The 16,150-nt window shown below is 42.6% G+C and overlaps 1 protein-coding gene across 8 annotated transcripts in view; it reads left to right on the top strand.

Annotated features, from left to right (window-relative positions):
* aak1b (AP2 associated kinase 1b) overlaps positions 1 to 16,150 on the top strand; it is a 104,422-nt gene that overhangs the window by 19,023 nt on the left and 69,249 nt on the right. For all 8 annotated transcript variants that reach the window (XM_078428783.1, XM_078428782.1, XM_078428781.1 and 5 more), the window contains exons 2-3: positions 8,736 to 8,854; positions 9,574 to 9,682. In XM_078428783.1, the coding sequence (XP_078284909.1) occupies positions 8,736 to 8,854; positions 9,574 to 9,682 (228 nt within the window). The remainder of the gene's footprint in view (positions 1 to 8,735; positions 8,855 to 9,573; positions 9,683 to 16,150) is intronic.

Raw genomic sequence — 16,150 nt, 5'->3', positions numbered from 1 at the left:
GCATTTTGCTTGAAAGGATTTCATCAGTACTTTGCACATTCTCAGCAGACTACAGATTATCTGGTGAACTAACATATGCCACATTCCCGAATATGGTATTTCCTATTTAAAATCATTTGTGTTAACATTGTGACTTGGCTTTAATGAAGTCCCTTGATTCATTTCCAAAACTGTGGAGATTATGATTAATTGTGTTCCAGCATTCTTAAGAACTGTTTTCCTTATATAATTTGCAAATAAGGCATTAAACATTAATTTATACCGACATTCGTTCATAATTAGTTAGTTCTCAATTCCTAATTATGAAACACACCTTTAAAGATAACGTTCAGTTTTACAATAGAATGTAGAAAATTTATATCTTAAATAAGCCATACAGAGGTGGAGGAGTGAGGTACTTCTGAATTCTGAAGTACAGTATTCCCCCCCCCCCCCCGCCCCATCAAAAGTGTTACAGACATTTTTGCATAGGGGCGGCACGGTGGCACAGTGGTAGAGTTGCTGCCTTACAGCGAATGTAGCGCCGGAGACTCAGGTTCGATCCTGACTACGGGCGCCGTCTGTACGGAGTTTATACGTTCTCCCCGTGACCTGCGTGGGTTTTCTCCGAGATCATCGGTTTCCTCCCACACTCCAAAGATGTACAGGTATGTAGGGTAATTGAGTGGGTAAATGTAAAAAAATTGTCCCTAGTGTGTGTAGTGTTAATGTGCGGGGATCGCTGGGCGGCGCGGACTCGGTGGGCCGAAGGGCCTGTTTCCGCGCTGTGTCTCTAAATCTAAAAAAAATAACAGAGAACATTCACTCCATTGTGCTTGTACCAGTCCTAAATCAGCAACTATCTACTTTACGCTCATTTATTGCCCTGTCTCCATGTAATCCAACATTTGGTTAGCAACACTCAAGCCTCTGTCAAAAGGTTCTGGATTTAGGCCCTTGCTCCAAAGCCTGGAGTGCAACAGGTTAGCTAACTGAGGCAGATTTGTGTGTTATATTTTGTTTCATCTGTTGCCTGAGGCATCGGAAATGGATGCTTCATCACCAATCTCAGGTGGGTATAAAAGTTCCCAAGGGACTATTTTGAAGCTGAGTCGGGAATACTTTCACTACAAGGCTGAACTCTTTATCAACAAAGGCTAATTATCTGGTTATTTTCAGCCCACTGCTCCTGAAGCCTTGTACGCAAACGTACATTACAAGTAGTTAATTTGTCACAAAACATTTTGGATGCTGTGAGAAAAGTAATAATCACAAGTTTGTGTTGGTATTCCTGCTTTTAAGATGCTAAACAAATGACCCATTCCTTCCAACCAGAGATGTTGCCTGTCCCGCTGAGTTACTCCAGCATTTTGTGTCTATATTCGGTGTAAATCAGCAGTTGCAATTCCTTCCTAAACAGATTCCATGTTTCTTTTACCCTCTCTGTGGCTATTTACAAGTACATGGAAGATTCTACAATTACATTTGAATAGCAAACATTTTGTTATCTGAGCTTAGCTAAACCTGACTGAGTTTGTCATTCCTATAGAAGACCTCAAGTTGCCATTTATCCATTGGTCTGTTCGTAATATTAACTTTAGAGGTGCTGGATCAGTTCAAAATGGACAGTATTATTTAGGAAAACAAAATGTTGAATTTGACCTGTTTACTCCTTGTTTAGTTTTATACCTGTGTAGATGTCCTCCAGTTGAAACGTGAGATTGAGGATCTGATATAACAACATTAGCCATTACCTTTTATAATGTGTTCTCCTTCATTTTCCTGTTAAGTAAATAGTTTAATGTCAGGACCTTTTTCTCGAGGATTAACGCTATATTTTGTTTAGTTTAGAGATACTGTGTAGAAACAGGCTCTACAGCCCACCAAGTCCTTGCCGACCAGCTATCCCCACACACTAACACTCTCCTATACACACTTGGGCCAATCTACAAGTATACCAAGCCAATTGACCTACAAACCTGTATGTCTTTAGAGTGTGGAAGGAAACCAGAGATCCCAGAGAAAACCCTCGTTGGTCACAGGGAGAACATACAAACTCTGTACAGACAAGCACCCATTGTCAGGATCGAACCCGGATCTCTGGGGATGTAAGGCTGCCACTCTACCGCTGTGCTACCATGCCACCCTCTATATCCTATTTAATTCATAACTTTCTGCCTGCAGTGACTTTAATAGTTTTTGCCTCCAGATTAGGATGATGTTTTGAGTTGTATGAATATGAAGAGGCATATATTGTTCAATGGGCTCAAAAAATGTCAGGCTGTGCATGCCATGTTTCAGCATGCAATCAGTATATGAGCACCATTGGGGAGCCAAGTTCCATTCTGACATGAATTTTCCTGAAGTAGTGAATCAATTTTATTAAAAAAACAGTAATACTGACTGCACATAGTGTGTTGTTTGAGCCCATTTGTGGTTAACAGCCTCTGTTGTATCTGGGTAGCTTTATTCATTCTGCCATGTGAAATATAGCTGATCTGGGGTGAAGGATAAACAGTAGGAAGACAAATTGTTGCTGAAGTCCAAGAAAAGAATGAACCAAAAGCCAATGCACTCCTTTACATCCTATTTGCTAGATATGTGCCTTGATGCTCCATCAAGGATTTTGGCTGTGTTACCAACCTTGCAAATGCATTAAGAATTCTACACATGTAACTGATACTGATGCAGTCTTGATATCGTTTTGGTTTCGGTTTAATGTCACATGCATTGAGATGCATTTTAAAAACGTTGTTTTTTCATGCAATCCAGCCACATCACACCACACATAAGTACAATCAAGCCATGCACAAGGACAACAAGTAATGCAAATAGAAAAATAACCAGAGTGCAAAATATAGTGCTATAACATTAAAGTGTTATAGCTCCAGAAAGGTTCAGATTTAAATAAGTGCAAAGGCCATAATAAGGTAGATTCCCTGAATACAGACACTAGCAAATGTCAAATTATTTGAAAAGGGACTCACTGTCCTTTAAAAAAATAAATCATACTAGCATCCTGTTTATGTATAGAAATTCAATGTATTATAGTTAACATTCAAGCACACTTAACGTTTCTTGACCAGTGCAGGAGCTGCCAACCAGCATAAATAAACCTCACCTCATTCAATATAATACTTCTGACAAAAGGCCTTCGACCTGAAACAATAGCTCTACTTCTCTTTCCATCACCTTGCCTCGCAAGTCAACGAGCTTTCATAAGCAGTGGAAGATTGAGGAGACAAGCATATGCTTTAAATTGGAAGGGAAAGGGTGGATAGTGTTTGTGATCGGAGACCACACTCTTTAGGCAAGACTAATGCCATGGTTGCTGACAGCAGATCATGTAGATCATGTTGGGTGAGACAAACTTTCCAGATGGATGATCAGTTAATGTTACCTGATCTGCTAATTTTTCACTGCATTAACTTTGATTTCAGATTTCTGGTAATTGCTGTGCATTTCACAATTTTCAACATTGTTTTTTCTCCCTCTTCTGCACTCACTAAACTCCTCTTTATACTCAACCAGACAAGCATTAATCATCCTGTGTTTGACACACCTACAGCATTTGTGCCACCAGAACAATCTTAGCGTAAGAAAATAACTGCAGATGCTGGTACAAATCAAAGGTATTTATTTCACTAAATGCTGGAGTAACTCAGCGGGTCAGGCAGCATCTCTGGAGAGAAGGAATGGGTGACGTTTCGGGTCGAGACCCTTCAGACAATCTTGATCTTCACCTAGAAAAGACATTCCAATTGCTGTCTCCACCCTCCTCCTCCTCAAAGAATTACGCAGTATGGAAACGTGGGCTTGCACCCTCACCTCATATGTGCCAATTATGAATCCCATTTTCCTGTTAATCCTATTGCCTGCATTAGGCCCTTAACCCTCTGCCGTTCATATTCAAATACCTATCCAAATGCTTCTTAAACCAATATAATGGGTATCTGCCAGTTCAACCTCTTCTGGCAGTCTGTTCCACAGTGGCACAGCAGTAGAGTTGCTGCCTTACAGCGCCACAGATCCATGTTAGATCCTGACTACGGGTGCTGTCTGTACGGAGTTTGGACGTTCTCTCTGTGACCCTGTGGGTTTTCTCCAGGTGCTCCAGTTTCCTCCCACCTCCAGACATGTACAGGTTTATAGGTTAATTGGCTTTGGTAAAATTGTAAATCGCTCCTAGTGTGTAGAATACTGCTAGTGTAGATCACTGGTTGGCACGGACTCAATGGACCAAATGGCATGTTTCCGCGCTGTATCGCTAAAGCCTAAAGTAAAGTCTAAATAACCACCACCCTCTGTGTGGAAAAACATACCTTCAGAGCTCCTTTTAAATTTCTCTCCTCTCACTTTAAACCTTGCCATCTCGTTATAGATTCCCTGCCCTGGGAAAAAGATCCTAACTATCTATTTCATCTACATCTCGCACAATTTTATAAACCTCTATAAGTTTACCCTCCACCTCCTACCTTCCAGGGAGAATAAACCTGGCCTATCCAATGTCTTCTCATAACTACAGCCCTCCATTCCAAGTAATATCCTTTCTGCACTCTCTCTATTGCTACCGCTTCTCTCCTGCAGAGTGCCAAGGAGAATTGTACACAGTCTAACTAATATTTTGTACAGCTGCAAAATGACTTCCCAGTTCTTATGGGTAGGAAAATAACTGCAGATGCTCGTCCAAATCGAGGGTATCACAAAATGCTGGAGTACCTGTTAATACCTTGGCCTATGACGGCATAAATGCTCCCTTCCCTGCCCAATTTACCCGTGTCAACACTTCAAGCTATGATTTTGCATAGCAAGGTCCCTCGGTACATCATCACCTCTAAGGTCCTGCAATTTGTTCTATATACTCTACCTGAATCTGACTCTGCAATTTAAACTGCAGTTTGGTTTTACATGTATTTAGTTCTGATGAAAGGTCATTGATCTAAATGTTGACTGTTTTCCTCCATATCTAACCTGCCTAACCTGCTATCTGCAGCATTTTCTGCTTTATTTTTGGCCGCAAGTATTAGAAACCCATCTCTAAGAAACAGCATCATGAGGAGAGGAAGAATTGAAATCCAATTTTCTGTTGATTTTTAATTCTCTTTTGAAAACCTTTTATCAATGCATAAGCAATGAACTTCAGAAATAGGAGCTGCAGCTGATTATGTGACTGTCAAGCTTTCCTACTCAAGAGAGAGTCAAGTGTTTAATTGTCATATGTACCAGCAAAGGCACAATTGAAAATCTGACAGAATCATGTTTGCTCTATCTCCACATCCTTGATTCCTGGAGAACCTAAGTATCTATCAGTCAATCTCAGCTTTGAATATTATCCATGAACAACACATCTGGCAGTCTTCTGGGACAGAGATTTTAAATTATCATAGTCCAGCAAGAAAAATTCTCTTCAAGTAAAGGGCTGACCTTTTATCATGCATCTGTAACACCTTTGAGTCTATTTTCCAGTCAAGCAAAGGTAGACATAAAATTCTGGAGTAACTCAATGGATCAGGCAGCATTTCTGGAGAAACAGAATAGGTAATGTTTCGGGTCAGAAGCCTTCAGACTGAAAGTAGAGATGGGTGGGGTGGGGGGGGGGGGTGGTGCTGGGGGGGGAGAATAAACGAGGTGGGAAAAGGCCGGAACAAATCAGGGCCTCCAAAAGATGACCTCAGGAAGGGTGGAGTCCATAATGGCCGATTGTTGGCTGGGGAAGGTGTGATAACAAGAGGGATACAAGGATGCGTCTAGTGGAACTGGTCAAGTCAAGTCAAGTCAATTTTATTTGTATAGCACATTTAAAAACAACCCACGTTGACCAAAGTGCTGTACATTTGATTAGGTTCCAATAGAAAAAAAAATGAAAACATACAGTAGCACGCAAACAGTTCACAGCGCCTCCTCAATGAGCCTCAAACGCTAGGGAGTAGAAATATGTTTTGAGCCTGGACTTAAAGGAGTCGATGGAGGGGGCAGTTCTGATCGGGAGAGGGATGCTGTTCCACAGTCTAGGAGCTGCAACCGCAAAAGCGCGGTCACCCCTGAGTTTAAGCCTAGACCGTGGGATAGTGAATAGCCCCAAGTCGGCCGATCTGAGGGACCTGGAGTTAGAGAGGGGGGTTAGAAGATTTTTGATGTAGGGGGGGGAGTGTCCATTTAGGGCTTTATACGTGAATAGGAGGAGCTTGAAGTTGATTCTGTACCGTACAGGGAGCCAGTGGAGAGAGGCCAGAATCGGGGTGATGTGGTCCCTTTTACGGGTACCCGTCAGGAGTCTCGCTGCGGCGTTTTGGACCAGTTGCAGGCGGGACAGGGAAGATTGGCTGATCCCAGTGTATAGGGAGTTGCAGTAGTCTAGGCGGGAGGAAATGAAAGCGTGAATGATTTTTTCTGTGTCGTCGAATTAGGACGATTAGAGTGTGGGAGGGGGGAGGGAGGGGAGGCAATGCAGGCGTTACTTGAAATTAAGGAAATCTACATACATACTGCTGGGTTATAAACTGCCCAAGCGAAATATGAAGTGCTCTTCCTCCAGTTTACATGAGGCTGAACACTTACGCTCAGTCTGTCTAGGTTTACGCGATCTCTGGGGTTGCCAAACATTTTAACTCCCCTTCCCATTTCCATACTGACCTTACTGGCCTGGGTCTACTCCACTATTAGCCACACGCAAAGTCCACCCCCAAACATCGCCTATTCTTTTTCTCCAGAGACGCTACCTGATCCATTGAGTTGCTCCAGCATTTTGCGTCCATCTTCAGGATAAACCAGCATCTGCAGTTCCTTCCGACACTTCCAGTCAAGGGACGCAGTTTCTCTTCACCTACCATGTCAAGTCCTTGAATAAGTAGGATTGGAGGAGGAGGGATGCAAGGGGGCTGTTCACCTTGCTGCACTGCCCAATTTAACCATCATTACGAAGTAAAGCTGAGCTTGAACTTAATTTTGTGTGACCTTTATCTGTTGAGGATTTAGGCGTGTTCATTGTGGAGTTCCAGCATCCTATGTCCTCCTGCCTTTGTCCTTTCATGACACTCTGCTGTTGCCTCCCAGCAGGGAGCTGTGTGTGGTTATTCAGAGCAGCTTGTTGTGTGCCAGAGCAAATTGCTGCCTGCTGTCAGTGCTGTCCTTGTGATTAATTTTGCTGCTCTGAATATTGCATCTGTGCCACTCCTGCCACTGATCCAGGCTACTGTTGCAAGCAGCATCTGTGTCCACTGATTTTAATCGAGGATCAGTGCTGCCTATTGTAGTAGATCAAAATTCTCTCAACAATTTCAAGCGAGTGAAAAGCCTGTAGTTTTGCTGCTTTTCAATTGCTATTCAATATAGAAAAATATCATAAAGTATCTAAAGTGTTTCGAACAAAACGGCTTGGTTGTTCAAGAAGATTTAATTTGCAGAAGTGAGAAGTAGAAAATGAGAGGTAATTCAAGCATATAATCACCATCTTTTTTTGTCTTGAGCCATCGTCCCCTTTGATAACTGCTTCTGTTTCTGTTTTCTATCTTATGCTCCTTTTAGACTTTCCACCCTGTCTCCTTCCCAGTTCTCTAGTTATTACAGGAGCTGATCTGTCAATGTTCATTCCAATTTCTCTGTCTCCAAAAGCCAGATTTTTTTTCCACCTGATCTTTGGTTTTAATTATTTTTTAATTTGCATTATTGTGGTTTTAGATAACGGAAAAATCTGATAATTCAGACTTCTACCATCCCTGTAACTAATTTTGGTCTATTTTGGATGCAGAGACCAATTGCCAAGGAAACGCAGATTTTTTTTTAAATGGTCTCCGGGATTGTTGAGTGTAAGATACTCAGTATTTTATTCCTGAAAGTGTTTAACCCAAAGCACTGCATGGTTGGTAAATTTTACCAGTTTCTAGACATCGAAGAGAATGATTTGCTGACATTATGATAGAGTCATACAGCATGGAAACAGTGCCTTCGGCTCAACTTGCCCACACCGGCCAACATGTCCCAGCTACACTAGTCCCACCTGCCTGCACTTGGTCCATATCCCTCCAAACCCATCCCATCCTTGTACCTGTCTAACTGTTTCTTAAATGTTGGGATAGTCCCTGCCTCAACTGCCTCCTGTGGCAGCACATTCCATGCACCCACCACCCTTTGTATGAAAATGTTACCCCTCAGATTCCAATTAAATCTATTCCCCTTCACCTTAAACCTATGTCATCTGGTCCACGATTTCCCCTACTCTGGGCAAGAGACTCTGTGCATCTACCCAATCTATTCTCATGATTATATGCATCTCTATAAGATCACCCCTCATCCTCCCGTGCTCCAAGGAATAGAGTCCCAGCCTACTCAACCTCTCGCTATAGTAAATCTTCTCTGTACCCCTTCCAGCTTAATATCTTTTCCTGTTGTCCCAAAAGCACCATTAATCATATCCGGGTGCAGATTATTATTCTAATGACCACAGTTGACAACTCAGGAAATGAAAGTTCATAAACACAGCAAGGTAGAGAGTAAGATTTTAATCTCCTATTGTTTATATTTGATGAGCGATGTTTACTCAGAGCAAGGACGGATAACAGATTTCGAAAGGGCCGATAAATTAAATGTATTTAGAACAGTACATCAGTAAGATAGTGGTCCTCTCTGGAGATACTCTCTGGAGGCAAGAGGGTTGGTGGTGTCACAAATACAGCGATAGTTTGGTGATTTTTTGCTTCAGATGGTAGCCACATAAATGTTATCCCTGCCTAATGTTTCATCCTTATTTCTGTTCCCAGGTGGTTTTGCCATAGTATTCCTGGTGAAGACTCACAATGGTGTTAAAAGTGCACTGAAAAGAATGTATGTTAACAATGAACATGACCTGCAGGTGTGCAAGAGAGAAATCCAGATAATGGTAGGTAGCAAATGTTTGCAGGCAGTATATATATATTTTTTAAGAAATTGCCAAGTGTTGCGTATAATGTAAGAATTGGTAATGTGCACAGTAAACTGGCACATGATCATAGATGTGATTCCCGCCTCCCCCTCTGTCTCTCTCCTTGACACGTCCTGCTTGACTAGCTAAGTGGTACAAGGATTTTTGATTTGTATTTCAGATTTACAGCATATTTACAGCTGTTCCTTTATGCTGCTTTTGGAACACGCAATACAAGTATTTGTGAGTGAGCATGCAAGTTGTCAATATACATTTTGCAGTACCAGCAGCTATTATGTTTTTGTTTATTTACTCTTCCTGTTCATTTCCTTACTGCTGCACATAACGTTAGCCCTTTACCTAGGCTGAGAACACGAGCATGCTGAAATATCCTGGGGTGTATGGCGGCCAAGTCTAGTGTAGTTAATAATAAAGCCTCCAGAATCATACTTATTGCAGGCACATCGCTTCATATTGTTAGAAACTGGAGTCATGGATCATGCCCACTTGCCCCCACTCATGGCCCTAGCCCTAAGATGCCGCAGCCTGTTGTACCACTGCTTTTGTTGCCCTGAGGTGATTTAGTAAAATGCACCAGTGAACTATTGAATTAATTTTTGAATGATCGTTTTGGTAGCAATGTTGTGACAATAGGAACAAGTGTCGATCCAGTGACCAAATTGTTCTCTTTGTTGCAGAGGGACCTGGCGGGGCATAAGAACATCGTTGGGTATATCGATTCCAGCACAACAGCTGTAGGCTCTGGAGAAGTCTGGGAAGTGCTGATCCTCATGGATTTTTGTCGAGGTGAGGAGTTTGCTTTCACTACCCATTGGAATCTGCAATGGATTAAGTGTGATGTGATTTGTTGTACAACTGGGAACTAAAATTACAGTCCTCTTCACTTAAATTTCTCCTTTATCGACTAATGTGTTGTGGAGAACAATGCTACCATTCCAAAAAAAGATAGTGACAGCAACTGCAAGGCTTAACTTGATTAATCCCTTTGCAGTTTTATTCAGATGGCGAACAACTGTTGTTCTTTCGGTAAAAAAAATTGTTTCCTTAATTTTTCCACGGATTTATGGAACAAGTTCTCAATACTGAATCAAAGGCTAATCCTTGAAATTGATTACGTCCTTATGTTGAATCTGACTCCGTGGTACCTTCAGCAAACTGAATCTGTACTGGATGCGATCATAAAATGGCTCTTGAGGAAAATAACAATTTAATTTGGAAATATTATGATGTTTATTTGGACAATTGCAGATCACCTTTAAATCAAAGAGAAGGATGTGGTCGTGGATGTGGTAGAACCAGGGTATTCTTGAAGTTAGACACAAAATTCTGGAGTAACTCAGCGAGACAGGCAGAATCTCTGGAGAGAAGGAATGGGTGATGTTTCAGGTCGAGACACTTTTTCAGAAGTTACCACTGTATAAAACCCTGTTTTTTGCCCCCTTTTTAGTTCAGCAATTCAGCACACAAACAGGCCTTACGGCCCACCAACACCATGCTGACCAGCGATCCCTGTAAACTGGCACTATCCTATACATCAGGGACAACTTAGAATTTTACCAAAGCCAAATAACCTACAAACATGTACGTCTTTGGAGTGTGGGAGGAAACCGGAGCACCCTGTGAAAACCCACGCAGTCACGGGAAGAACATACAAACTCCGTACAGACAGCACCGGTAGTCTGGATCGAACCCGGGCCGCTGGTGCTGTACACTGCGCCACCATGCTGCACAATACTTTTTATCAATGCTGACCATTGGGAGATGCGTGGGCTTCCCTCCTCTCGCTGTGCTCCATTGCTTAAACGCTCTTGCTCACATGGAGTGGAAGAAATTAATTTGTTTGGGCAATTGAATGCACCATTGGATATAACATTTTTGGGAGTAGGATGAGGAGTATAACATGTTTTTCCTGGTGTACTCTGAATCAGATAAGTGAAGTAGAATGTGTCAGCTTCCATTAGTCATACACATTTTATTATATCTTTACTTGACAAGCATGTACTGAGTACTCTAATCCAGTAGTACATAGAAAGTCTTTGACAGCAGAAAATACATTATTGCTAGTAAACCACTGAGCCCTCCGCTTTTTCATTCTCATCATGAGGTTGAGAAGTGGGAGGACAAATTGGCTTATGATTATATTGGGTAACATTGTGACTAAGATGGCTGAAAAAGGGCTAAGTTGCCCTTTGTCAAACCAAACAGGTTTTGAACGTTTACATTTGAAACTGCTTTGCCAAGTTGCGTAACAGACCTGAAAAACTTTCAAATATAGCGGGTGAATTAATATTACTGTTCCAAAAGCAGACAAAGAAAATTCACGTGATCAAATTAAGCGTTCATTCCAGTATTTTTCCACACTTGGGGATGAAGGATGGTATAACTTTGGGGAACAAGTGCAGTATTGTTTAATATAGAAAAGTACAGCACAGGACCAAGTCCTTCAGCCTATGATGTGTCATGATACCAATTTAAACTTAGCATGGAACATGAAACAGTATAGCACAGAAACGGGCAATTCGGTCCACAGTGTCTACACTGAACATATGCCAAGTTAAACTAATCTCCTCTGCCTGCACATGATCGATGTCCTTCCATTCCCTGGTTGCCTGCACAATCACCGCCTGGCAGCGTGTTCCAGTCACCCACCATTCTCAGTACTTTTCCAAAAAAAATTGATCGCATATTTCTTTTAAACTTTGCCCATCTCACCTTAAAGCATACACCTTCTTTAGCACTTCATCTTCCATGTTGGAATTTTCAGGGAGCTGTGGACTTGAACCCCAATATTTCTCTGTACATCAAGGTTATTAAGGGTCTTGCCATTAACGGCATATTTTCCCCTTGCATTTGACCTCCCAAGTGTAATACCTCACACTTGCTTGGATTAAACTCTTAATCTGCTATTTCCCTGCCAATTTCTGTTGCTGATCTATATCCCACTGCACACTTTGACAACCTTCCTCCCTCTTCGCAAACTTATTGACCAGGCTATCTACATTTACATCCAAGTCATTTATACATATCTCAAACATCCAGGTTGCGCAGCAGTAGAGTTGCTGCCTTACAGTGCTTGCAGTGTCGGAGACCCGGTTTCGAACCCGACTATGGGTGCTGACTGTAGGGAGTTTGTACGTTCTCCTCATGACCGCATGGGTTTTCTCCGAGATCTTCGGTTTCCTCCCACACTCCAAAGACGTATAGGTCTGTAGGTTAATTGTATAAGAAAATAACTGCAGATGCTGGTACAAATCGATTTATTCACAAAATGCTGGAGTAACTCAGCAGGTCAGGCAGCATCTCGGGAGAGAAGGAATGGGTGATGTGTAAAAATTGTTCCTAATGAGTGTAGGATAGTGTTAATGAGTGGGGATTGCTGGTCGGTGCAGACTCAATAGACAATAGGTGCAGGAGGAGGCCATTCGGCCCTTCGAGCCAGCGCCGCCATTCAATGTGATCATGGCTGATCATTCTCAATCAGTACCCCGTTCCTGCCTTCTCCTCATACCCACTGACTCCGCTATCCTTAAGAACTCTATCTAGCTCTCTCTTGAATGCATTCAGAGAATTGGCCTCTACTGCCTTCTGAGGCAGAGAATCCTACAGATTCACAACTCTCTGACTGAAAAAGTTTTTCCTCATCTCAGTTCTAAATGGCCTACCCCTTATTCTTAAACTGTGGCCCCTTGTTCTGGACTCCCCCAACATTGGGAATATGTTTCCTGCCTCTAACGTGTCCAACCCCTTAATAATCTTATACGTTTCGATAAGATCTTCTCTCATCCTTCTAAATTCCAGTGTATACAAGCCTAGTCGCTCCAGTCTTTCAACATATGACAGTCCCGCCATTCCGGGAATTAACCTAGTGGGCCGAAGGACCTGTTTCCATGCTGTATCTCTAAACTAAAAAAACTAAAACTGTGATCCCAATACAAATCCCTGCGGAACTCCACTGGTCACAGACCTTGGGCCAGAATAACACCCTTCCACTACAACTCTCTGTCTTGTATAGGTAAGCCAGTTCTGAATCCAAAAGACCAAATTACCATGGATGCTATGCATCTTAATCTTCCAGATCAGCTTACCACTATTCTAGAAAAATGTGGAATATTATCTGTCAGTAAGTGATATAAAATGTTCACTCCCCAACTCTGAAATGTTCCTGATCCGAGTTACATTTATGAATGGCCTTTCCTGCCTGGTCATGCTCTGAATGACGTAATTATTAATACTCCATTTGAATTTTTAAAATATTTTCCTACTTGATGAAAGATCACCCCAGAATATTGTTGTTCCCACTTTTTATTGACCAGTGCAATCCTTTTAGATTTTCCTGTGTCAGGATGAGACTACAATTACTAAATTAATGGAAATGAAAGATTTGGGCTTCCTTGCACTTCTGAAATTAGCCATTTATTTAATAGAAGTAGAATGTTTTTTGTCAATTTGTCTCGTCTGTTGCCATGAAGAAATAAGAGTAATCATACTCTATAATATAATTAGTGAAGAAAATAAATTGGGGGGGTTTTCACGAGAATACCTTACTTTATGTTTGGTTTAGTTTACAGTGCCGCAACTGGCCCTTCGGCCAACCAGCGGACTCCACGCTGACCAGCAATGCCCGTACACTAGCATTGTCCTAAAGACAAGGGACAATTTACAATTTTTACCAAAGCCAAATTATCCTGCAAACCTGTACATCTAGGGAGTGTGGGAGGAAACGAAGCACCCAGGGAAAACCCATGCGGTCACGGGGAAAACGTACAAACTCTGTACAGACAGCACCAGTTGTCAGGATCGAACCAGGGCGCTGTAAGGCAGCAACTCTATCACTGCGCTACCATGCTGTCTTTTGTGCACCTGAAAGTCTGCGACAAAGCTGGAGCGCCTGTTCAGCAAACAAATAATAGATTTTCTCGAGCGTGAAACACTGCACTTTATCACAGTGAAGAAACCATCAGTCTGCTAATGCCTGTAGCTGATGGAGAGCAGATTTGGCAACATGCCCACATTTGTGATGATATAAATTTGCACATTCAGTTCCTTTGGCACACATTCAGCTCACACTTTGCAGCACCCGGACATTGGAAACTGCAAAATTGTAGGCACTGATATTCCACTTGGGAGTGCAATGTGTGTGCGCATTCCTTTCAAGCGATGGATAGTGATTGCCAGTTTCCATGGCTACAACTGTTGGTTCTGTGAAGATCGCAAAAACAAAATAACACCAGAAATTCATTTGTTCTCCTGGCATTACATATACAATTAAATCAGCATTCTTTGATTTCTGGAACTTTTTCTTCCTTTTCACTTATTTTGATTTTCCTCTTTATCACCGAAGGAAGAGAAATGGGGGCAGTTTCAACATTCTCTCTTCGTGCTGTTTTCAATGCATTTGTGAGAAATCTATAATGATGCGTCTTAATGAACCTATCCACTGAAATAGCTGACTGAGCTCAATTTGTGGAAAACTAAGGGCACTGTTCTGTCAGTTCCTGGAACTTGATGCAATCGAAGTATGATGGAATCACTATCTTCTGCAAGGATCTTTCTTAGCTGCGAAGAAGGTTCCTGACCCGAAACATCTTGTGTCCATTCCCTTCACAGATGCTGCCTGACCCGCTGAGTTCCTCCTGCATTTTGTTTCTATGTTACACATGAGTTCTGTCTTGGAAATGTACTCTATGGCTTCAGCCCTTCAGCCCACCGAGTCCGTGCCAACCAGCGATCCCCGAACATTAACACACATTAGGGACATTACAATTTTACTGAAGCTAATTAACCTACACGTCTTTGGAGTGTGGCAAGAAACCGGAGATCCCGGAGAAAACCCACACAAGTCATGGGGAGAATGTACAAACTCCGTATAGACAGCACCCATAGCCAGGATTGAACCCGGGTCTCTGGCAATGTAAACCAGTAACTCTACCGCTACGCTACGGGCCTTGGTGAGACCGCACCTGGAGTATTGTGTGCAGTTTTGGTCTCCTAACCTGAGGAAAGACGTTCTTGCCTTAGAGGGAGTACAGAGAAGGTTCACCAGATTGATCCCTGGGATGGCGGGACTTTCATATGAGGAAAGACTGGATAGACTGGGCTTGTACTCGCTGGAATTTAGAAGACTGAGGGGGGATCTTATAGAAACATATAAAATTCTTAAGGGGTTGGAGAGGCTAGATGCGGGAAGATTGTTCCCGATGTTGGGGGAGTCCAGAACCAGGGGTCACAGCTTAAGGATAAGGGGGAAGTCTTTTAGGACCGAGATGAGAAAACATTTCTTCACACAGAGAGTGGTGAGTCTGTGGAATTCTCTGCCACAGAAGGTAGTTGAGGCCAGTTCATTGGCTATATTTAAGAGGGAGTTAGATGTGGCCCTTTTTGCTAAAGGGATCAGGGGGTATGGAGAGAAGGCAGGTACAGGCTACTGAGCTGGATGATCAGCCATGATCATATTGAATGGCGGTGCAGGCTCGAAGGGCCGAAGGGCCGAATGGCCTACTCCTGCACCTATTTTCTATGTTTCTATGCCACCATGCCGCCCTAGCACTTAGCCGATATTCCAAAGAACAGGACCACTAATGGAATCGTAATTATGGCATTGAATATATAGAGATGCAGGACCATCTGTGCTGCTGTGCTGGGAACCTGGCACGAGCCACTTCTCCTGCACACTTGACCAATTGTTCATCAGTGCGGAAAGGTGAAGTCTGGTGTTGGGCAGGCTGAAGTGGGCAGCATAGCTACTCAGGACTGAGATGTAGGACTTGGAGATGAGTGTGGCGAGCAAGGTGAGTGTGGTCCATTGCTGGGGAATGCCGGCAACTGCTCCGTGTGTTGACAGACGTGAACTGGGCAACCTACAGCCCTGAGTGCATCTTCCAGCACTGAGTGCACACACACCACTTGCCTTGGACTACTTTACTCCAACCTTCGCAAGCAATATCTGCACACCAAACTGCGGGTGATTCTTTGTCAGGAAAATGTCAGTTTAAGATAGAGGCTTGCACCGTTTTAGTTTAGGTTAGAAATACAGCATGGAAAAAGGGTTTTTGGCACACCGAGTCCATGCCGACCATTGATCACCTGATCACATCAGTTCAATGTTATTCCACTTTCTTATCCGCACCTTACACATTGGGGACAATTTACAAAGCCCAATTAATCTACAAACCCATACATCATTGGGTATGGAAGTTAACCAGAGCAATCGGATCAATTTTCAATAGATTAATGCTCTCTGTTATAATTTCAGAA

The sequence above is a fragment of the Rhinoraja longicauda genome, chromosome 36, assembly GCF_053455715.1.
Source record: "Rhinoraja longicauda isolate Sanriku21f chromosome 36, sRhiLon1.1, whole genome shotgun sequence".
NCBI lineage: Eukaryota > Metazoa > Chordata > Chondrichthyes > Rajiformes > Arhynchobatidae > Rhinoraja > Rhinoraja longicauda.
The sequence above is the reverse complement of the archived record's forward strand: the minus strand, read 5'-3'. Positions and strand labels throughout refer to the sequence as shown.